Source organism: Helianthus annuus, chromosome 2, assembly GCF_002127325.2.
Source record: "Helianthus annuus cultivar XRQ/B chromosome 2, HanXRQr2.0-SUNRISE, whole genome shotgun sequence".
Classification (NCBI taxonomy): Eukaryota; Viridiplantae; Streptophyta; class Magnoliopsida; order Asterales; family Asteraceae; genus Helianthus; species Helianthus annuus.
Genome location: NC_035434.2, coordinates 7392623 through 7416552, shown reverse-complemented (window position 1 = coordinate 7416552; position 23930 = coordinate 7392623). Strand labels below are relative to the sequence as shown.

Here is a 23930-nt window from a genome sequence, read left to right as displayed (position 1 = left end):
TCATCCATGAAGACTTCCATGGTTTTTTCAATCATATCATGGAAAATGGCGACCATACAACGTTGGAATGTTGCAGGCGCATTACATAGACCGAATGGCATGCGTCGATATGCAAAAGTTCCGTAGGGACATGTGAAAGTTGTTTTCTCTTGGTCTTCTGGTGCTATCGGTATTTGGAAGTAACCTGAAAAACCATCTAAGAAACAATAAAATTTATGACCGGATAATCTTTCTAACATTTGATCAATGAAGGGCAAAGGAAAGTGGTCTTTCCTTGTTGCTTCATTTAATCTCCTATAGTCTATACAGACTCTCCATCCTGTGACGGTTCTTGTGGGTATTAATTCATTTTTCTCGTTAGTTATTACCGTCATACCTCCTTTCTTTGGGACTACTTGGACGGGACTTACCCACGGGCTATCGGAGATAGGGTAGATTAGTCCGGCGTCGAGTAGTTTGATGACTTCATTTTTAACCACTTCTTGAACATTGGGGTTCACTCTTCGTTGTGGTTGAATCACCGTTTTGTAGTCATCATTCATTAAAATTTTGTGCGTGCACATGGAAGGACTTATTCCCTTAATATCTACAAGCTTCCAAGCGATCGCATTTTTGTGTTTTTTAAGTAGGTTAACTAATTTTTCTTTTTCCATGCTAGTTAATTTAGACGAAATAATTACAGGTAAACTACCATCTTTGCCTAAAAAAAGCATATTCCAAACCCTTAGGGAGTTCCTTGAGCTCGATGGTTGGGTCTTTAGGAGACACCTTATTTCGTGGCTCATTTAGATCAAGAACTTTAAAAGTTTGTTCTATGGCTACCTCTTCGTCGACAAAGTGGTCTTCCTCGTGGTTTGTATCAGGTGGTTCAGCTTCATCTTCAATTAGGGGGTCATTGTTGCCAAAAGGATATTTCATTGAGCGCTCAAGATCTATGCTCCTTTTGAATGCCCCTAATTGAAGAGTTAGATTGTTGAATTTCCGGTTTTTCAAAGCTTTGTGAGTTTGTACAAAAGGTTTTCCCAAGACTAGGGGGGCATCATCTAAGATGACGAAGTCGGTTGGGATTACCATTTGATTTGTTTGTACCAAAATATCTTCGACTACACCGATTGATTTCATTACTTTTCGGTCGGATAGAAAAATGGGTATTTGAAGTGGAGTAAAATCACTAATACTTAACTTTTCAAAAATGTAGTTGGGCATTATGTTAACACAAAGATCTTTATCAATAGTGACATTACTAATAAATGAATTTTGAAAGAAACATGGAACCGGTGTGATGTTAATTTCAAAAGGATCTTCCTTTATTAGCGAGGTTTGATCATTAGTTAACTTAACACTTACTATTTCTTTGATTTTAGCACTAGTGTTTAACTCTTTTAAAAACTTGGCATGAGGGGTTATTAAACAATGGTTTTCGAAAGTAGGTGACAAGAGAATAATTTCCTCTAAATTAGACTCTTCTTGAATTTTAACATTATCGGACTCACCATTTTCGTTGTTTAACTCATGTGTCTGTTTTTCACTTTCTTCCATTTTCACACTTTCAACTATCTCTTCGTTTTTATCATTTTTTAGCCTTTCTCTTGCACGGGATTCCTCTTCCCTCGCGCGAGATTCTTTCATGCAACGTTCGATAGTTTTAATGTGTTCTAATATCCTATTAGTTACTTCGGTGAGATTGAAAGAATTTGGATCCTCTAAGCTTGAATCCGGTTGTTCGATCCTTGGTTCCTCATAGTACTCATATGAAGTAGATGGTTCACACCATTGTTCTTCATTGTAAGTATATGATGGATAAGGGTCGAAACTTTGTTCTTCATAGTACTCATATGAGGTGGGTTGTTCACGCCATGGGTCCTCATAATAAGTGTATGAAGGTGGTGGCTCATATGTTGAATCTTCAAAGTATGAGTATGAAGGCTCATACCTTGGTTCATCAAAATATGAGTATGAGGAAGGAGGTTCATACCTTTGGTCTTCATAGGATGTATATGAAGTTGATGGCTCGTACCTGGGCTCCTCATAATGGTTGTATGAATTGGATGGTTGATATGAGTTATTATATTGAACCGAGCGTGCATTACGACAATTAGTGCAATAATTACCTCTATAATCATCCTCATCATAGGTGTAGTTGTAATCTCTTGAGTATTGATCCATAGGAATCACTCAACAGACTACAACTGAGTCTCGGGACCAGAAAACAAAAATAAGACGGAAACAGAAGCTGGACACGGCCCCGTGTTGGGTGAACACGGCCCCGTGTTCAGGGACTGTATCTGGGCGTTTTAATTAAATTAACTGGTCACTTTGAGCACGGGGGCGTGTTGAGTGAACACGGCCCCGTGGTCAGACTCTGTATCTGGGTATCTACTCTAAAAATATGCAGCACGGGGGCGTGTTCAGCGAGCACGGCCCCGTGTTCAAGCTACTGTAAATGCAAAACTAAACTAAAATGCAGAAAAAAATGCGCGCGTTTTGAAAAGGTTTTGAAAAACTGATTAGGCCGTCGATTTTAAGCTTTCTTAAAATCCTTGTGTCCCCGGCAACGGCGCCAAAAACTTGATGCGTGTTAGTGTATATATATTTTTAGATGTTTATTTAAGCCCTTTTTACACTTTTAGCCAAGTTTTAAATTTATAAAACACGATATTTACTAACACTAAGCACACATATGGGCAAGTGCACCCATCGTGGACGTAGTATAGTGTTGGTAAGATACCGAGGTCGTCCAAGGACACAAGAGCTTTTAATACCGGTTTATCCTCAACGTCTAATCAAATCAAAAAGTTAGAAAAAATGTTTTAAACTAAGAAAAATAAAAACTAACTAAATGCTGAAAAATAAAAATAAAAACAGATAGACAAGATGAATCACTTGGATCCGACACGTGTATTAGTATAACCTTTGATTATTTTCGCACTTTTGCACTTGTTTAAGAGATTATCTTAGTTATTGTAGTAGGCCCCTTTTTCGAAGGCGACGTTACCCTCAACCCAGTAGTTTGAGTCAGCAAGGATACAATCCTAAAGGGTCGGATTATTGAAAGATAATGAATTAAGTTATTAATGCAAATTATGGTAGGCCCCGTTTTCGGCGGTGACGTTACCCTCGGCTAAGTAGTCTGAGTCAGCAGGGATACAGTCCTAAATAGCCGGGTTATAGTATTAATAGTAGTTAGCTTATGAGGGGGTCAAAGAGTTTGGATCCCCGCCATCCAATACCTATGGGCATTGAAGGAGATCCTACTAAATTTGACCCAGGTCCCAAGCAGGACCTCTAAACGCTGAACAAGGGCAAGACCTTTACCAAACCGTTCCCTTAACCCCCGACCAGGTAGCCAACATACCTCCATATAGACCGTGGAGATATGAATGGTGAAAATCTTTTATTTTATATAGACAGTAAAATAATGCCAAGACACCACGGACAAACGATAAGGAAAGATCACCTTCAACATAAGTAACTAGTTATTAAAGTCATTAATACAAAACCAAATAAAAAGTGCAAAAGATTAAAAATAAAAAGTATTATACTAAACACTTGTCTTCACCAAGTGATGTAAGAGACTTAGGCAAACATGGCCTTGATTGTCAAGAACTCTTACGATCAATCTTGGATCCCGAGACGACTCACACACTCTATGATGGACAATGGATGATGGTGGTGGATGATGGTGTTATGGTGGTGATGGGTGGTGGATGAAGTGTGAGAGAGGTGGTGTGCCAAGGGATGAGAGAGAATGAAACCAAGCTCCTCTATTTATAGGCTGAACAGAACGCTGGACACGGCCCCGTGTCCGCTGGACACGGCCCCGTGCCCGTCTGACATTCTCTCTCTTCATTAATTGTAATTGCGAATTACAATTAATGCGCCTGCTGTACTTTCAACACGCCCCCGTGTCCGCTGGGCACGGCCCCGTGGTGAGCAATGGAAGCTTCTACTGGTTTGTCTTTTCTGCTGCTTCCTGGGCACGCCCCCGTGTTCACTGGACACGGGGCGTGTTCAGACTTCTGTTCTCTTCTCTTTGTCTTGGGAGGTGCCGTTGAGGGTCCGGGCAGTTTACTTTTGTCCCTTTTCTTGTATTTATGGTAGAATTAGTGGTCTTTTTGCTTCTTTTGTGATTTTGAGCTCATTTCATCCTGAAAATACAAAAGGAAGACAAAAACACTCTTTTTCCAACATTAGTACTTAAAAAGGGTTAGTTTTATGCCTTAATTGATGTGTTTTATATGTTGCATTTTACACACATCAAGTATCCTGTCACATCAACACTTAACGTGTGAAACCTTCTGCCCAGCTGCAACCAGAACATGTGGGAGAGCACACCCTTTTGTCCGCATGTCCAAACCCTTCAACCCCCAAAATGGGCAAACCCCTCACTGCAAGCACAGATTCACTAGTCATGGGTTTCTCCTTTGAGAAACACCTTCCCCTATAAAATGCATGTCATTCACTTCAGGATCAGCAAATGTCACTCTAACTCTCTGATTCTCCTTCTCCCTCTTGAGAACTAGTTTCATGCTTGCTTCTCTTCTTCACACTAAATAATTCATCTTCTCCAACGATCGTTTTCTGGGCTGATTTCTAATCAGCTCAAGATCTAAGGAAGATAAAAACAATACTAGTGAATCTCTCTCCACGTCTTGCAAACGTGGGGGGACCCCACGAACTGCGTTAGGCTAATCGAACCCCTGAACCCTTTTACCCCAGAGATATCGCTACAGGCCTTGGTCTTGTATTTGTTGTATCAACATGCCCCAACAAATCTCAACTTGACAAAGCATAATGAGGTAGGATTCACCTAAAGTTTTACATGTATGACAAAAAAATCTAATGTACTAATTATAACTTGGGTGTAATGTAGTATTATATACAAGTAAACCTCATACTAATAATATTCTACACGAGAAGACTAAAAACCTCATACTAACCATCTTATATGTTTAAATCAAAGTGAATGTTGTATATGAACTACGATAGACATATAAACACACAATCCACATATCTATATCTATATACTATATATAAGCATTTCCCATGTCTAAAATAGTAATTTAACCTTAACTTTTTAAGATGACAGACAAAAGGTCTCAAACAAAACCTATATTTTTACATTTTTCTTCCCATCTTACCCTGCTCTCCCTACATCCCCCTATCAGATATGAAACCTCCCTTGAAATTGAATGTTATCATCAGTTTCTTCAACTCAACCGTTCTCTTCAATGCACTAATTAGATTCTTCAATACAATTGTTCCTCTGCTCATCCCAAATCATCCCTTGTTTCACTAATTAATTCATCCCCTCCCATTTCTACCCCTGCTCTCTCTTCATCACTCAACACACGCCTGCGACCTCATCAATTATCACTTGCAAGACCTCAATTCGATTCATGAGTTTAATTTTCAATCAAGCGAATGTCCAAATTAAAATCGTTGAAACCGTCGTCTCTTTGTTTCCCTCTGAATTGAACGAGTGGGAGGTTAGAAGTAGGGAGAGAGAGAGAAGTAGGGAAGCAGCTGTTGGTTTCTAAAGCAATCGATGGAAACGGATGTTTCCTCTGGCCAACGGAATCTTGATTTCGTCGTTTGGTTTCATCCCGCTGTTGAAGTTTCACTTAAACAACACGATTTGACAGGGTTGAAATTTACAAGTACCGTTATCCTGCAGATCAAGTTCTTACTTTCCCCAAATTTTTTGTCTACTTTTTGTTGACACAGATTCTATGAAGAAAATAACTTGTATATGATTTAGTTTTATCTAATTCTTACTTTTCTATATATGTTTTTGTGTGTATTGATGCAGGGTTATTTAAATAGATTCTTTTGTACTGATATTGCAATTATACTAGGGCTTGGTTCAGATGCTATCTCAGACAAGCTAGATTCATTGCGAAAAAGGGAATAGTTAAGTGATTGAAAACAACCACATACTCTTTCTTGGATGGAGTGACAAATTGTTTAGATTTTAGTTGTTTTGTGCGTTTCCTTTATTATGAAGTTTGATTTACATTTTAGCTTGTTTGGGTTATATGGTTCACTTTTAAAGCAGCCGGCAATAGCAAATAAGAGCATTGGTGGCGTTGTTGTTGTTGTTGTTGTTATTATGGTTGAGAGAGATATAGAGGAGATGGATATAGTAAAACTTGATTTTTGATTCATAGGCACTTTAGTTATATGCAGAAGTAGTTTTGGTTTCGAAGGCACGGGCTATAATTGTACTCGCAGCAGATGAAAATGTAGATCAGGTATGTAATACTTAAAGATTTTGTTTTCCGCTTAAATTGTTTTTATACCCAAATTCTTTACATCATCAGAGTAATGCACGTGCGCTAAGGGTTGTCCTAGCCCTACTTGAGTAAAAGAGGGGCTGAGGGTCATGCTGTTTTTGAGATGTCAACTCTTACAATTACCATTTTTTAGGCTGAGGGTCAACTAGGTTACGGGTCAAAACTCTTGGCAGTCTTTTAGTAAAACAAGGAAAGGCTGAATATGCTGAAAATGCTTTTACGTGGTTTTTCTATATATTTGCTTAATTAATTGCTTTTATTTCTAAATTTATAATTTTTAATTTTCCATATTTTTCTCTTGTTTAAGGTTAATTGTAGGCGTATATACCAAGTTATATGGAGAAAATGATCAAAGGGTTAGAATGGACATGTGCCCTCTAGCTTACGCAAAGTGCGCAAAAGGTAAGACTTTTTTTACGTTTTTTTTTTGTATATGTATAAAAACTGTCTTTTGGTACATGTCAAAACATGTTTGGCTGAATTAACCCATAATACTTCTATGATATACAATAATAAACTGAATATAAATTGATCGATGTGGATAATGTTATTTATTTGCGTTAATAATAAGTTTCTATCCATTCTTCATATCTATTATAAATGTCATAGATGCATAATTGGTTAATATTTATTACTGATGTAGGTGCCTTATGTCCCAAAAGGTCTTGAAATGATTAAGTGCACTTGGAGTTGTTGAATTATTAGCTGAAGTTTGTTCAGAAAGTGGTGCAATGGATCCCTTAATGGATTCATATATTGAGAGAATGCAAGCAACAAGGGTAAACTTGCAAAAATGAGTTTTGAGTCCATACGGGTCGGTTTAAAAAAAAAACTATCAAGCTGGTGGTGCCAGCAACGGTGACGGTTAAAGGCATAACCTTTAGTCCATGTATTAAGAGTCTGTTTTGGTTTAAAAAAAACTATCAAGCTGGTTTTGCAGTCACTCAGCATTAACGAGTTTTTGAAACCTGCTGCTGGTGAAAGAAACTACACCCCTGGCGGGCGTTCAGTTCGTTTACAGCCCAAGGTGGGCGGGTTGGGTCACGGGTTACAATGGGTTCCGGCCAAAAGATTTATTTTTAAAGTACTAATCAAAACTGTTAAGGACGAGTTTGGCCTACCTGCAAACACTTTTACGAAAGATTTTAGTTACAATGAGTCGATGATAATATAGAATACATTTTGTATGTCTTTTAACCTGACTGACCCGTTTCCTTATCGTTGCAGCATATATCCTTGAGCCCGGATCGCAAACTCATAGCTGTAGTTGGGGATCATCTTAATGGATTGCTTGTACACTCTTCAAGTGGAAAGGCGGGAACTTGTGAATAGAATATATTATTTCAACTCTTCATTTTAATTTTCTTATTTTCTTTTTTAGATAATGTCATCATTCTTGTCTACTCATATTTTTTTTGGCAGAGGGCTGCCACAGTGGAAGGCCACCTAGACTACTCGTTTGCATCCGCATGGCATTAAGACAAGACTTGTAGGCTATGGGATATAAGAAATCTTGCAACCCCAGTCTCGGTTCTTAAAGGCAACATGGCCGTGGTTCGATCGGTTCGTTTTTTCATCAGACGGGCAGTTTTTAGTGGTTGCAGAAGCTGCGGATTTTGTTCATGTCTGCAAAACCAAGCTAAACTATGAAGAACGACAAGAGATTGATTTATTTGGGGAGATGGCTGGTGTCTCTCTTAGTCCTAATGATGAAACGCTTTACATTGGCGTGTCGAACTGGATTTATTCGAGCTTGCTACAGTACAACAAACGACATAGGTATGGGTATCTTGATTCGTTTGTCTAATAAAGTAAGTCGACTTGTTTGTTGGAAGAGACCAAGTATCATATAAGACTTCCATAAAAGAAAGTGTGTACCGAAAATCATTGAAGTTTAGAAAGGCTTGTTGACTGTTAAATTATGTTTGGCTTATGCGGGAATCGCTTTATTTAGTTTTGTTTTTCGTTCTTCTGTTCTATAGTTTCTATAAAATAACCGGCCCGTGTTTCGGTTTGGTCCAGAAACCCAAAGGAGTGGAATCGCTTTATTTAGCTTTGTTTTTCATTCTACTGTTCTATAGTTTATATATTATTAAATTTAATAATAGTTAACTTTATATGCAAAGAAGGAAATATTGCTTATAAAGGGGTCCATTCAACATATATTTTTCAAACCTTGCTCCATATTAACTTGTACATCATGTTTTAAGTGGTGCATTTGTCTAATTGATAAATCTATTGTTTTTTTTATAACTTTTATTTTCTTAAAATAGGGTATTATAGATGGTAAGTGCGGGTGGTAAGTTGGTGATTTGTTCATGCCTCACGTTATTGACTCCGCCGCAACGCGCGGGTCTCCCACTAGTAGCTTTAAAAATAAAATTATGGCAAGGCTCTTTATTCACCCAATATATTTATCCTTAAGCATCCAAATCACATATAAGTTTTTAACTTTAAGCCGTGGGGTATGGTGGGGTGGGGGTTGGGACTTGGGTTGGGCATTTGGTGACACGTGTCCGCGGAGCCAGCCCACTGCCGGGTTACGTGTCTGCGGGGTATGGCGGGGCGTGGGTTGGGCTTGGGCTGGGTGAACCGCGTGGCATAAATGGTTTTTAAAAAAAAATACAAAAAATTTATAAAAAATCACACAACATTTATAAAAAACCTACAACTTTATTAAAATTTTAAAAATTACATAATCCTAAAAAATACATAATTTCTAAAAATTACAAAATAAAAAAAACCTAAAGCGTTAAAAAAATTTCAAAAAGGTCGATCTTGTCGAACGCCTTGTTTTCCTTGCCTCGAAACTCTATGTTCGCTACCGCCACCCGGTCCTCGTGGCTTAACTCGCCACCGGGAACCGCATCGTAGTAAGCCTTGAAACGCTCGAGCTTGGGCCGTAGCTCGCGCCATTTATGTTGGCACGCGTTGAGGTTGTGGCGGTCGTTATCGACGTTTTGTCGGTAGGCCGCAAACGCTTCCGCCCAATATTTTGTTTGGCCCGGTGGCCGTCCCTTCATAGCGTCGACGGCGCTTGTTACCAGTGTCATTTCTTCTTGACGGGTCCAGGATGCCATTTCTTCTTGGGTTCGTGGGATGGGGGGACCAGCGGCGTAGCGGGTTACCGACAGTGGGTGTTTGGTTCGTGGGATGGGGGACCAGTGGGGTTTGGGTTGCAATATATAGGGCCTTTGGGTGACCCGGGTGGCGGTTATAGAATATGGGGGGATGGGGGGGGGGACCAATTTGAATTTTAAATTTTAAAATTTAAAACACCCGCCTGACGTGGTGGGGTGAGCAAATCAGAGTCCGCCAGCTCGCTTGGTCAAACCGCCCCACGCCCGGCTTGAAACCCAAGCCCCAAGGGCCACGCCCTAAACCCAAACCCACCCGGGGTGGTGACTTAAGCATTTTACCCCAACCCACGCCAAAAATTCCGCTCCATGCCACACGGCCTTAACAATGAAAATTATGATCAAATTTCACCTATCAACTTTATCCTCTTCTTTGTCAAAATATTCTTTATATATATTAATTCACTCTTCTTTGTCAAAATATTCTTTATTCTTTATATATTAATTCACAACATGGTAAGCAATAGTATTTCTTTTGTTTTTGTGATTTTTTTTGCATGTTAAACTTTATTGTACTCAATTTTTGTAACAAAATTAAGGTTTCTAATGAGGTTAGCTTTTTTATTAGTTATTGTTTTATGTTTTTTTTTTCGCATTTAATCACCGTTTGGTTTATATATATTAATTCACAACATGGTAAGGAATAATATATTTCTTGTTTTTGTGGGTTTTTTTCTTTCCTTTTATTTGTGCTGTATATGTTAAACCTTATGGTTCTCAATTTTTGTAACAAAACTTTAAGGTTTTCAATAAGTTTAGTTTTTGTATTACGTTTTTTTTTCCGGATCTAATCGTCGTCTGGTTGCTACTTAACAGGGTGTTTGGTGATCCCATTTGGCCTCTCGATTTTTTTACCTTCTCAATTTTCTAATATGTGTTGATATAAATTCGATTTCGTTTACGTTTTACGTGACGCGAGTCAGTTAATACGTTAGAAATTCTTGTTTTTATTTCAGTACATACTTTGCATGATTTTACACATCCGTCTGCAACACAGGTTTTATGGTTTCATAGCCTCAGACTGCAACACGAGAGACCTAAGGCTACACGGTATGCAGACGGGATGAAGACGGGGGACGGAGCTCGACGTGGGTGGGCGGGATGGGGTGACGGAACGTCGAAGAAGGGGGGCCCACCTGGAGGATCGTCCTGAACGTTGAAGAATGGACGTTGAAGACGGGGACGGGGAGGAGGACGCAGGGGACGGCATGGTGTTGGCTCCGGCGACGGACCGAGACGGAAGGGGACGACCCCCATACCGTCAAGCCTAATACTAGTTCTTTAAAATATCATACCAACTCACTCTATATGCTAAAAATCATTTATCCAAAACAATGTATATAGAATAACTATATGAACCAAAAAGAGATATTTTAACACAATAAAGACAAATAACAAGTCCACAAGTGCAAGACAGACAACCAACGCGTTCTTCCCCCTTTTCCCCTCACTTCCTCTTCTTCTTCTTCTTCAATCATTTCACCATAATCATCTCAAAATCCTCTAAAATTCACACATTTCTGCACTAATCTAGGGTTTCAATCGATTCTCCCCTTCAATTTCCCCCCAGATCGACCTTAATCCCCCTTTCTGTAACCCTAATTCCCCTAGGGTTTCCATCAAACCCTAATTCTCAATGCAGTCGTTCTAATTCTCAACCTGTTCGTGTTTTTCTGAATTAGCAATCAGAAGCGAACAATTTTGTGTTGAATTTGATAGATTCCGTTGAAGTTTTTTGATAAATTAGTTTCTAGATTGGGTTGTTCGGAATTAGGGTTTCGGTAGACGCTTGTTTCTTCGAATTTGAGTCGGTTTGTTCGTGATTTTCTGATTTAACAGTTAGAAGCGAACAATTCTGTGTCGAATTTGATACAATCTGTCGAAAATTTCCAAAAAATTAGTTTCTAGATTGGTTTGTTCGGAATTAGGGTTTCTGTATACTCTTGTTTCTACGATTTTGATTCGGTTTGTTTGTGATTTTCTGATTCAACAGTTAGAAGCTACCGATTTCGGATCGAATTTGATAGATTCGGTTGAAAATTTTCAAAAAATTAGTTCCTAGATAGTTTTGTCGGAATTAGGGTTTCTCTAGGCTCGTGTTTCTTCGAATTTGAACCGATTTGCTCCTGATCTTCTGATTTAACAGTCAGCAGCGAACAATTCAGTGTCGAATTTGATAGATTCGTTTGAAATATTTTTAGAAATATAGTATTTCGATTAGTTTGTTCTGAAATAGGGTTTCTGTAGGCTCTTGTTTCTTTGAATTTGAGTCGGTTTGTTCGTGATCTATCGATACAACGGTCAGAAGCGACTGATTTCGGATTGAATTTAATAGACTTGGTTAAATTTTTACTTTCTAGATTGGTTAGGGTTTCTGTAAACTCTTGTTTCTTCGAATTTGAGCCGGTAATGGTGGGTTCGGAGGCTTTACCATCACCCAGGCAGCACGGAGTTACGAAACCGTTGTCTCTAGCAGGGCCTTCTGAGGCCGATTTGCTTAGAACTAAGAAGTTGAATAAGGTAGGGTTTGAGGAGATAAATTTTGAGTTTTGTTGTGTATTTTTCTAAAGTGTTTATGATTAATGCTTTGTTTTTGTTAAGTTTTTGGTAGATTCTGGACTTTATGAAAGTCAAGAAGAAACGGCTAAGAGGGAGAAAGTTCTTGGTCAAATTAAGCAGGTTTTTGTGATTAATGCTATTGTTTTGTTTTTCATGATGTTTTCTGCATTGAAAGTTCTTATGTTTACTGTATGATCTATAGGCTTAGATGATTATGATTTAGTGTTTACAATCTTTACATAAAGTTATAACCTTAATTGTTAAGCATGAGATACAGCCATAACTGTTAGTCAGTACTCAGTAGATTGTTTAAACTTTAAAGAAATGCCTGAAGTTGTTGACAGAGACATGAAGTATCTTGATTATTTAGAATACTTTGTTTAAGTTTGTTGATGCGCATTCGGTAGATACTTAAAATGATCCAGCACGTAGGCAAGATTTTTCTCAAAATAAAGTTTCTTAAATTAGCAGATCTCATTTTTTCGGGATCATTTTTTTGTGTTTAGGGTTATTTGTTACATACTATTTCTAATCATGCCAATTTTCTAATGATGATTGGAGTTCGATCTCATACTAGCTTCTGATGATATATGGGTGCTAATACTTGTAGTAAGTTTCATCTGTTTTTTAAGTTAAAACATTTAGAGCCGAGTGCTATTTAAAGCAAACACAGGGACGAATGATCACCAAAGTGGGTGAAGAGGGAATAGTTTTTGTATGCTGTATTTCAAATCATAACTATCACGAGTCATTTATACCAACAGCACCACATTAAGCACTTTTTGGGATTCGTTTTAAAAAAAACTCCCGCCTCTCTCTCCTATCACATGTTCTTATCTCTTATTAAATGATACTGATTTTAAATAATTGAATTTAACAATTAATTATCTAAAACATAAATCTTCTTATTTTAGTAATTTATTAAGATGTTCTAAACCATAAGATTTCAATTATATTTCATCTTAAAATATAGTTTTATAATTTTTAAATCTTTATTATTTGTTATTGTTAATATTTTTTATTTTACCGATAAAAAACCATGTATTATTTGTATGCTGATGACATCCAACATACAAAATCTTCATAGAAATTAATGATTCTAACATCATCATCATCATCATCATCATCATCATCATCATCATCACCATCAGCATCATCATACTCACTAAATCCCACCAATAGCAAAGCAAAGGTAGGGTCTGAGCCGAGGAGGGTAAGATGTAGACAACCTTACCTCTACCCTGTAGGAATAGAGAGGCTGCTTCCAGTGAGACCCCCGGCTCTGTTAGATGTATTCAAAATCATGTAATACATGGGTTTCTAACCTAGTCAACTATATAACATCAGTTCACGTTAAATATAGATCATTGAATACTATTGGCCTGAAGGCTATAACTAACACTTTTATTGAAGCGATGCGATGAATCTGAGACCTTAGCCTGAGTTTATATTCACTCTGTATGGTAAATTATTTGAAAACATGCGATTTGGGCATGTTTAGTGTTGTATAGGCAGTTAGGCACATGCTTTTGTGCATATCTTTACTATGTTTTGTGATCACTTGGTTTTCACATATGCTTTTAAATGGTTCATTTAAGGTTACATGATGACGTTGTTGATATGACTATGTTTGGCAATTTGATTTGATGACATAGATTGTAGTTGAGTGGGTGAAGGAACTTACTCGCCTTCGTGGGTACTCGGATCAAATGGTCGAGGATGCAAATGCAGTCGTATTTACTTTTGGTTCTTATCGGCTTGGGGTAAGAAAGTATTTGCATGAAAAGTATTAAACTTGTAATTAAAATGAACCACATTACTTTTTGTACAGTTTATGTTGATGTTTCTTTTTATCGTCAACAACTACATTATAAGTAATTTACTTAAAAAAGTAATTGATTACTTTTTCTCAGTCATTTAATTATCAAAAAAGTTTGTTATAAAATAGGAATGCTGGAATGGTTTAAGACAAGTAGTTAAAATGCAGCTGCTAACTATGGGTGTAAGGGTTCTTGTTAGTATCTTTTTTAAATATAGTTTAAAAGGAAACAGGTTGAACCATAGAGGTCAATAGCGCCCGTAGCGAGCACTGTAGTGCGCTACGTAGCGAAGCGGATTGATTGCGCTACATAGGATTTGGCGGCAAATAGCAAGTTTTTTGTAATTTTTTTTATTTGTGATAAAATATACAAAGTATTTCTTAAATTTTCTTCTAGTGTATCGCTAAATATGAAATAGCACTCGCTATTTCATTGCTATTGCTATGTATTATATAGGTAGCTCTCACTGTCGTCAGCTATTTGCTATTGACAACTATGGGTTGAACGGTTTAAAGTCACCACAAGTGTACTTTTATTGCATAAACAACTTCGAAATCATATTGGGATAAAAATATATTTTATTAGCAAAATAGTATATTTTTCTGTAATCATATATAGCATAATATTTTGTTAAAAGTTAAATTGTTTTTGGACCGAGAATATTGTGTCCATCCAACCCGATTTAGCTATTACCAAAGTTTTTGTATTGACCCGGATATATTTTGATCTATTATCCATGTACAGTTGTCATTTCTTAGTTTTATACTTACTTTACACACACACATATATTGCAACCAATATATTATCATTTATGGTTTTGCTCTTCAACTTTGGTGGTAGGTTCATGGTCCCGGGGCAGACATTGACACCTTGTGTGTCGGGCCATCTTACGTCAATCGAGATGTAAGTTTTCATATAATTTAGCCTGATCTAGATGATCTTTAATTGTGATCTTTTGTCACGGTCTTGCTATTCAATGAGTTCTTACCAGAACTGTACTTCAGAAAAACACATGCTATTCTGAACGATTCACTCCTTTCTCCAATATTTCAGGAAGATTTCTTCTTTGGCTTGCATGAGATGTTGACGAAAAAGGAGGAAGTTACTGAACTTCAACCAGTTCCAAGTGCTCATGTTCCAGTTATGAAGTTTAAGTTTGAAGGGATATCTATTGATCTTCTTTATGCTAGCATTTCTCGTTCAGTCGTCCCTGATGTAAGTTGGTTCAATTCCTTTAAAATCAGATTGAGACTCAGTTTTGACTCATTTACAAAAAAAAAGGTTGATTTGGGTTGAATAATTATCTTAAACTAGTTAGTTACCATCCACGCTCCGCAGCGGATTCGAAGCTTAGATAAAAATAAACAAATCACGAGAGTTAAAGTTGTTTGATTTTATTAGTTAAGGGGCTAAACATGTCATTATCAAAGTTGAGGGGTTAAACATGTCATTAAAGTCGAAGGGATCATCATCATACTCGGTAAATCCCACCAATAGCAAAGCTAAGTTAGGGTCTCAGGAGGGTAAGATGTAGATAGACTTACCTCTACCCTGTAGGAATAGAGAGGCTGCTTCTAGTGAGATTGAGACCCCCGCTCGATAGTAGTTTTGCATCAAGCCTTGGACGTAAGGCACATACACCCAACAATTAAGACAAAGGCCGATTAGTGCATGTACTCCCTTGTCTTTCGGCTATCAACGCCACCACATGATGCATGATTAACTATCCCCCTCTTTTAACGTTATTTTCACGAAATTAGTAAAATAACGCTAAAATTAGTGCACTTTCACTCCCCCCTCACACATGTATACATTATTATATGTGCATACCGCAAGCGGGGCGTAAAGCCGAAGGGATAAAGCTGTTTTAGTCAAGGGGCTAAACATGTCATTATTAAAAGTTGAGGGGCTGAGGTTGTTTATTATTAAAGTTGAGGGGCTAAAGTTGTTTGATTTAGCTAAGTCGCTAAAGATGTCATTGTTAATGTTGAGGGGATAAAGTTATTTATTTATTAAATTTGAGGGCCTAAAGTTGTTTTAGTTAAGGGTCTAAACAAGTCATTTTTTAAGTTTTGAGGGGTTAAACATGTCATTATTAGAGTTGAGGGGTTAAACAGGTCATTAATAAAGTTAAGGGGCTAAAGTTGTTTCTTATTAAAGTTGAGGGGCTAAAGGTGTTTGCTGCTGACATAATAGCATATTTATAATATATATGATGATTGGTCGAGCTGGTAGATCTTGAAAACTTACCTAAAGCCGAAACGGGTTAAAACAATTTGTTTAACCTATAAAATGTTTGTTTAAAAATAATTAAATTAACATGTTTATAGTTTTCTATTCATATTCATACTTAAGTTATTTCACAAATTTACGATAAAGGAACAAAAACGGTGGTGCATAGCTGCATACAATGGACTATAACCCATGCAGATCTTATTATTATTTATTGTTTTTTTAACAGGATTTGGACATATCGGATGTTTCCGTGCTGTATAATGTTGATGAGCCGACGGTTCGTAGTCTTAACGGCTGCAGGGTTGCTGACCAAATTCTTAAACATGTTCCAAATGTTGAGGTGACTGTTGATGATTGTTGGTTGTCATCGCTATAAAAGATTCTATTAACATTTTGTCTTTTCTTTTTCTTGTTATGAACTTTAGCATTTTCGTACGACACTTCGTTGCTTAAAGTTCTGGGCTAAAAGGCGCGGTGTGTATTCAAATGTAAGTCGTTTTTCCAAAACATGTTTCTACATTTGAACAATTGAACTGTTGAATTATCAACTATATAATAGTTCTGAGATTTGTGTGATTTCTGCCAACGTTTTTAGCGTTATTTGAGATTTTTTCAATTAAAAGACTGGCCCATTTTTGTAACAACATTAAGTATTAATCATATCTAACACATTGCTTATTTATAAAATATAATAAATGTGTTTGCAGGTCGGCGTAACGTAACCCAATACAACCCATTTTAAACCGAACCTGTTTTGACTCGTTACGCAACCTGCCCGATTTACCCATTTTGCCACCTCTTCTTATGTTTAATGAGGCAATTTATTTTACCACCTCCATTTTTGGTCTTTATTTCTAGTGCTTATAAGTTATAACCATCTAAATTGTTTTTGTGTATATAATTGATTGAAATAATATAGTTTATTAATCATAAGTAACGTAAAGTACACAAATGGTCCCTGTGGTTTATCAAAATTTTGGATTTGGTCCCTAGCTTTCCAAAAGTACACGGATGGTCCCTGTGGTTAGCACTTTGTAACACATTTAGTGTCCAACTTTTTTCTAAAAGTGCATAGATGGTTCCTGTGGTTCACACTTTTACGCATTTAGTCCTTAGCTTGGACCTGTTGAAACCTTTAGATTTGTTGGCTGGGGACTAAATGCGTTACAAAGTGCAAACCATAGGGACCATCTGTGTACTTTTGGAAAGCTAGGGACCAAATCCAAAATTTTGGTAAACCACAGGGACCATCTGTGTCCTTTACTCATAAGTAACACATTAATAATCTAAAAGTCTTGGAAAATTGTACTATAAAATATTGCGGGGTCAACCCAAGTACTCAACCCATTTCAACACATGTTGTCTTGTGTCAGGTGACTGGTTTTCTTGGTGGCGTGAACTGGGCGATACTAGTTGCACGGGTATGTCAATTTTATCCAAATGCTGTTCCGAGTATGTTGGTTTCTCGGTTTTTTAGGGTATATACACAGTGGCGATGGCCAAATCCGGTGATGCTTTGTGCTATACAAGAGGATGAGCTTGGATGTACTGTGTGGGACCCGCGTAAGAATCCAAAGGACAAAACTCATCATATGCCAATCATAACACCTGCCTACCCGTGCATGAATTCCAGTTATAATGTCTCCATAAGCACACTTCGTGTTATGACAGAGCAATTTCAATTCGGTAATCGGATATGTGAGGTAAGATGCTCTGCTTGTGTTTTGTATTGGGTGGCTAAAAGGGTGGGTTGGTGGTGGGCAATGCGGTAAAAAATCGGATATCGGCCATGGGCCGATATTTGAGATATATGTTATCGCGGTGGGATATAGGTAATTTTAATATCATGTAGAATTTATATCTATAGCAATCTAACCTTAGCAATTCGGTATACTCTCCTACCATTAACAGATTAACCTTTTGCAACTTGCAAAACATAAACAATTGTAGCAAGTAGGAAGTTAGGAACTCATTAAGACTTAAACATTTAACGGCTTAACGCTAACGATTAATATTTAAGATTTAAAACACTAATAGCAGCAAAAAAAGAAAGACGGATGGTAGAACTAAGAAGAAAGTACTGATATCGGGAAAATCGGTGATATATGGGCCGAATATCAGTCAAATATTGCCGTTGATATCGATATCGGTACTCTGACTTATATTTGACTCCGATATTTTACATGGAGACCAATAACCGATATATCATCGATATTAACTGCATAGGTGGTGGGTTAAATTAGTAATTTAAAGTCTTGGTCAGAACGCGCCGGGACAACCCACGAACACTTTATCGTCTTTTTTTTTCTTGGATTATATTAAAGTGTTTTTTCTTACGTGTTCTAATTGCACATGGTAAACAAGCATTTATTAAACACAAATTTCTTTGCCTTTTTCTTCTAAAAAGTTATATTTTTGTTATATTCTTATTATAGTAGTTAATCACTTAATCTCTCTATATATTTTTATAGTTAATCATTCCAAGCTGTGAACAGTTGTTTTCTAGGTGAAAAATAAAGTAGGAACATTAACCTTGTTAGATCGAGAAAATATGGAGATTTTATGTTTGACCATAAGATCAACATAATTTTGACTATTCATTTTATCACTAAAAAACTAAATAGCATCATATATAATGTTTACAGGAGAAAAAAGTGAGAATATTGTGAAGAAAAAAAGTAATAAACTAATAATATTGAATTAGTATTGTAAGGGAAAATTTGGTCGAGTATAAATGATCATTAATACTGACCTTGGTTTTAAATTGCGTGATGCGCTCCGATGCGTTTAGTCCAAAAATCTGATGCGCGATGCGTGATGCGCGATGCGAGCGCATCACGTATGTGATGCGTTCTTTATAAAAAAATAGTTAAAAATTATTTATACATAAAAACTTATAAAAACATACTTAAAGTAAAACAACTGACGTAATTAGAAGGTAAGAGTTGTGTTTTTTTGGTTCAAATCAAGCATACTAAGATGTTAATTATAGAAAAAACCGAACACAGTTCATAAAATCTGGAAAAAAGCATAAGAAACAATGTTGCGTGCATCAGAGCGCATTATGCGATGAGCGCAATATTCTCGCATCACGTAAACGCCTCGCATCAGCTGTTGCGATGCGCTCTCATTAGCGCATCGGGCGCATCACGCATTATGCGCACATTTTAAAACCAATATACTGACTAGAAATTTTAAGTGTTAATATATGTTTAATTATGCTCTCGTTAACATGTGCCCTTACGGCAGAAAAACCCATTTATAAATAATATATGTATTGTGACTATACTTTAGGTGACTTTGACCCTTTTGACCCGTTTTTATCATATCTTATTATCCAAAGATTTGTTATTGAAAATATGACTTTTATTGTCATGTTACAGGAAATAGAACTTAATAAAGCACAGTGGCCTGTACTTTTTGAACCGTACATGTTCTTCGAGAGCTACAAAAACTATTTACAAGTTGACATAGTTGCTGCTGACCCAGATGATTTACGGGCTTGGAAAGGTTGGGTAGAGTCTCGTTTGAGGCAGTTGACCTTGATGGTAATGTTTGATTTTTCTATTCGTAATCCTTGCTTGCAATTCAAAAACGATAAGACGAAAGAAAGAAAAGAAGTCATGGCTCCTTTGGTTGAGGCTAACATAAGCTGTACTATAGGTGCCAGGTGGCAAGATGGGAGGTTGGGTGTGTTGAAACGGTTTCGAGTAGAAACCGGTAAATTCTTGTCTGGTTGCAACGGTTAGGAAGGGTTGGGTTGGGTTGGGCGTTCAACACCTTTGTACCTTTTTAGAAATATTAAATAAATAATAGAGTAAAATGTCCTTTTCAAAAGGTTTGTTCTTCCGCGAAGGTTTGAAATCTTGACATTTTCATCCGGCTCGTTAAGTGTTAACTCCATCCATTTTTCTCCACTAAATCAGGGGTATTTCAGTCTTTTTTTCTTAACTTCAAGAGCAATTCTGTCTTTTTCAGCTTATGTGAAAAAAGGAATACCCCTGAAAAATACCGAATTGCCCTTTAAGTTAAAAAAAAGATAGAAATACCCCTGAATTGACCGAGAAAAATGAATGAAGTTAACGAGTCGGATGGTTGTAAGATTTCAAACTTTTTGGATCTAGATGCGGGAAAACAAACGTTTGGATGAAAGTCACAAAATTGGCCAAACCTCAAGGACAAAAATGGCATTTTACTCTGTATTCAATAACGAATATACAAAGTTGAAACCGGTCAATGTTGATGTCTGGTCAAAATGGGTTAGGTTAGGTCGGGTTGGATGACTAGCCAACACTTATAGAAGCAACGGGTTAGTGTTGGTATCCGTAATTTGATATATGTTCTGTCGAAAGGCTTTGTTGGGTTCACCGGTCAATAATAATATACTTTTTTAATAAGTATACTAAGTAATCAATTTACTAAATCTGATTACGAAGACTATTGGTAATTACGATGGAATAACATCAATCATTCTCTTGCTTTTTTATTTGTTTATTTTGACTACGCAGATTGAACGAGACACGCAAGGGAAGCTTCAATGCCATCCGTACCCTCACGACTACATCGACCCGTCAAAACAATGTTCACACAACGCGTTTTTTATGGGACTACAACGAAAACAAGGCGAATTAGTTCAAGAAAATCAACAATTCGACATCCGTGGTACAGTCGACGAGTTTCGGCATTCGGTTAACATGTACATGTTTTGGAAGCCTGGGATGGAGATTTACGTTTCTCACGTTCGTAGAAAGCAAATCCCACTATATGTGTTTCCAGATGGTTATAAACGGCCTCGACTTCCGCGGGCCGCGAGTCATCAACCCGTTTGCGGTTTGGGTTCCGCTGAGAAAACGAGTGTAAAGAGAAAGGGAGAAGGTGTGGAGAGAGATAGTCCACAAAGAAGGCAATCAATTAGCCCGAGCCCGATCTCGAGCCCCTTCATGAGTCCGCTGAGCCATTCGTTAGTTAACGGGCTCGAACCCGTGAGTAGTTTTAAGAATGAGGAAGTTGGGGTTATTGGATGTAGTTCGGGGTCTAGTATAGTTACGAATGAGGATGTCGGGCTTGAAAAAACGAGTTTCGGAAGCAACTGTCAGGAGTTAAGTGAGGAAGATTCTCAATCGGCTGTAGATAAATTATCGAGGTGTTTGAAATTGAGGTTTTATTTTTCAAATTATCCTTTGTGAAAGTTTTAAATACAAAAGGGTCTTAACGTGCGACGGTGCGGGAGTGAACAGTAACATGCGTAATTATATATTATAACATGCATAATTAGGGTTAACCCAACCCATGCGTAATTATGCAAATAATGTGCGTAATTATGTATTATTACCTGCGTAATTTAAAAATCAACATGTGTAATTCACTTCGCACCGTCGCACGTTAAGGGGCTATTGTACGTTAACCTTCCCCAGTATATCTTTTTCTCATTAAGTGTATATTACCTTCCACTTTTTGAGTGTTGAGTAAAAAAATTATTGCAGCTTTTGTGATGCTGAAAATGAGTAGGGTTTTTTTGTTCGTTTTATGTTATTAAGCTTGTTTTATAAGCATGTCTTCTTAACTCGGTTTAGTATAAGAGACCTAATACGTTTTTTGGTTGATTTTGTGTTTTGAAGCCAATGCTAAACTCAGGATGCTACTATCAGAACTAGAGCAGAGCGATTACGAGGCAAGTTTTGAAATTTCAGCATTGTATTTTTTGAGTTAATTACTGTTTTCGTCCCTGTGGTTTGTCAAAAATCACTATTTCAATCCATTAGTTTAAAAATTACGATTTCAGTCCCTGTGGTTTCACTTTCGTAACCATTTCAGTCCCTGTGGTTTCACTTTCGTAACCATTTCAATCCATTATTCTCTTAAGTATAGGGACTGAAATGGTTACGAGGTTGACTGAAATGGTTACGAAAGTGAAACCACAGGGACTGAAATCGCAATTTTTAAACTAATGGACTGAAATAGTGATTTTTGACAAACCACAGGGACGAAAACAGTAATTAGAGTAAACTTCCGTTTTGCTCCCTGTGGTTTGGTCACTTTAACGGTTTTGCCCCAAACCTTTAAAAATAGCCATTTTACTCCCTGATGTTTCGGTTTTGTTGCCAGTTTGCTCCCTGCGGGGAGCAAAATGGAAAAACAAACAATTTGGATGGAGTTAGAGGCGGGGAGCAAACTGACAAAAAAACCGAAACATCAGGGAGTAAAATGGCTATTTTTAAAGGTTTGGAGCAAAACCGTTAAAGTGACCAAACCACAGGGAGCAAAACAGAAGTTTACTCCAGTAATTAACTCGTATTTTTTTGAGGTGACATTTTTGACCCCATTTTCGTAAAATTGGGTTAGCTTTTGTTGTTAAGTGGTCCAATGAACAAAATTTAGAAAATGCTTTTTTAAAATATTGCTAGTCATTAATTCTTTTTACTTATTTTTTTTATGTTTAATTTCAGTATAAACATAAATCAATATTGAAAGATTAAAAGCTTCTAATGGTATTTTGTATCAAGTATAGGACCAAGTTTGGTACCTCTACAATTGCAAAATGACAATAATGCCCCTTACATTAAAACTTTTGTTTAATCTAGATTCTAGGGTTGTAAACTAACAAATTCCCCAAAAGCTACTAAAATATTTTGACAGTCCATCAAAAGGTGATTCTTTTGAGTATAGATTTAAGGGCATTTTATAGGGGGAGGGGTGTCGTTTTTTAGTTTTCTGGTGTTTTTCTATTATCGGAATCGGCAAATGAGGCCAAACTGATTGAAACCTGTTTGGCTCATTTTCCGATCCATGGTATATTATTTTGTATACTGTTCTGCTGCAGACTGTTGTATGGTTGTTTCTTTAACAGGTTAGGCATGACATCAACAGCTTGAGAAAGATTAAAGAGCTGTTCTCACTTGGTAAGGTATTATTTTACCAGCCATGTTTGTTTCTTGTGCTGCAAGCAAAGCATCGGGTGTTCAAAATACTTTTAGGTTATTCGATTATTCTATTCGGGGGTTTTAATGGTGAGGTGAGGATGGCGGGGGTGTAGTAACTAACGCATCTTCCTCTGATGTACATGTTTTTTTTATATACGTTTTTTTTTCTTTCTGTTTTTGGTTATCAAGAAGATTAGCGGTGTCACCTAGCTTTAGATGAAACCATCGGCTTTGTTCTTGATGGAGATTGGGGGAGTCTTGTTAATTTGTGGATGCCGATTTAGAGGCTTAAATTTGTGGTATTTTGTAATGTTGGTTTGAAAGATTATATACATTGGTTGCATTGAAATGACGGGTTTTTTCTAGTTCTAAATGTCACAAGCGGCAAACACTTCAGGTACCGAAGTGTTTGCAGCTTGTGACATTCAACTTTTTAAGTACATACTTTTTTAGTTTCATATTATAATTTGAGTTAAAAGCCATTTTAGTCCCTGTGGTTTGGGCTATTTTGCTGGCAAAGGTTTCACCGTTGCCATTTTCGTTCACTGGGTTAACTTTATCCATTTTTTCTGTTAACGAGAAGGGCAATTCGGTCATTTTATATGGTTGAATTGCCCTTCTAGTTAACAGAATTACATATAAAAAGACGGAATTGCCCTTCTCGTTAACAGGCGAAAAATGAAACCTTTTGACTAAACAGGCAAAATAGTCCAAACCACAGGGACTAAAATGGCATTTAACTCTTATAATTTAGCCTTTTCACAACATTTAACCAGTCTATATCTATAGGCAAAACTGTATACATATATTTTCTTTTTCTGATCACTGAATCATCATATCATCATCATGGTGATTATGCGGAACAATTTATTGATAAACTGGCTAACAGTGGGTTAGCCCAACTAACGAGACGTCACCCCAGACCTGAAAAAGGAAACTGAACACCCATACTAAATAAGTTGA

The 23930-nt window shown here is 37.1% G+C and overlaps 1 protein-coding gene and 1 long non-coding RNA gene across 5 annotated transcripts; both read left to right on the top strand.

Annotated features, from left to right (window-relative positions):
* The first annotated feature begins 5187 nt into the window (after positions 1-5187).
* On the top strand, positions 5188-8161 carry LOC110908736. Its single transcript, XR_004870148.1, has 5 exons — positions 5188-6254; positions 6604-6698; positions 6940-7075; positions 7524-7620; positions 7719-8161. It is a non-coding gene; the product is annotated as an uncharacterized LOC110908736 (long non-coding RNA).
* Positions 8162-10821: 2660 nt separating this feature from the next.
* On the top strand, positions 10822-23319 carry LOC110908737 (nuclear poly(A) polymerase 4). Of its 4 annotated transcripts, none has more exons than XM_022153712.2 (12): positions 10822-11953; positions 12035-12112; positions 13648-13755; positions 14653-14715; positions 14866-15027; positions 16274-16387; positions 16473-16535; positions 17421-17750; positions 19431-19595; positions 20556-21205; positions 21666-21718; positions 22895-23319. In XM_022153712.2, exons 1-11 carry the CDS (start codon positions 11843-11845, stop codon positions 21673-21675), a joined length of 1854 nt encoding a protein of 617 aa, XP_022009404.1. In that variant the 5' UTR covers positions 10822-11842; the 3' UTR covers positions 21676-21718; positions 22895-23319. The 4 variants fall into 4 exon arrangements, with proteins under 4 accessions (XP_022009404.1, XP_022009405.1, XP_022009406.1 ...); XM_022153713.2 differs by having other exon boundaries at positions 10823-11953; positions 20556-21190; XM_022153714.2 differs by having other exon boundaries at positions 10823-11953; positions 12045-12112; positions 22895-23310.
* Positions 23320-23930: the final 611 nt, after the last annotated feature.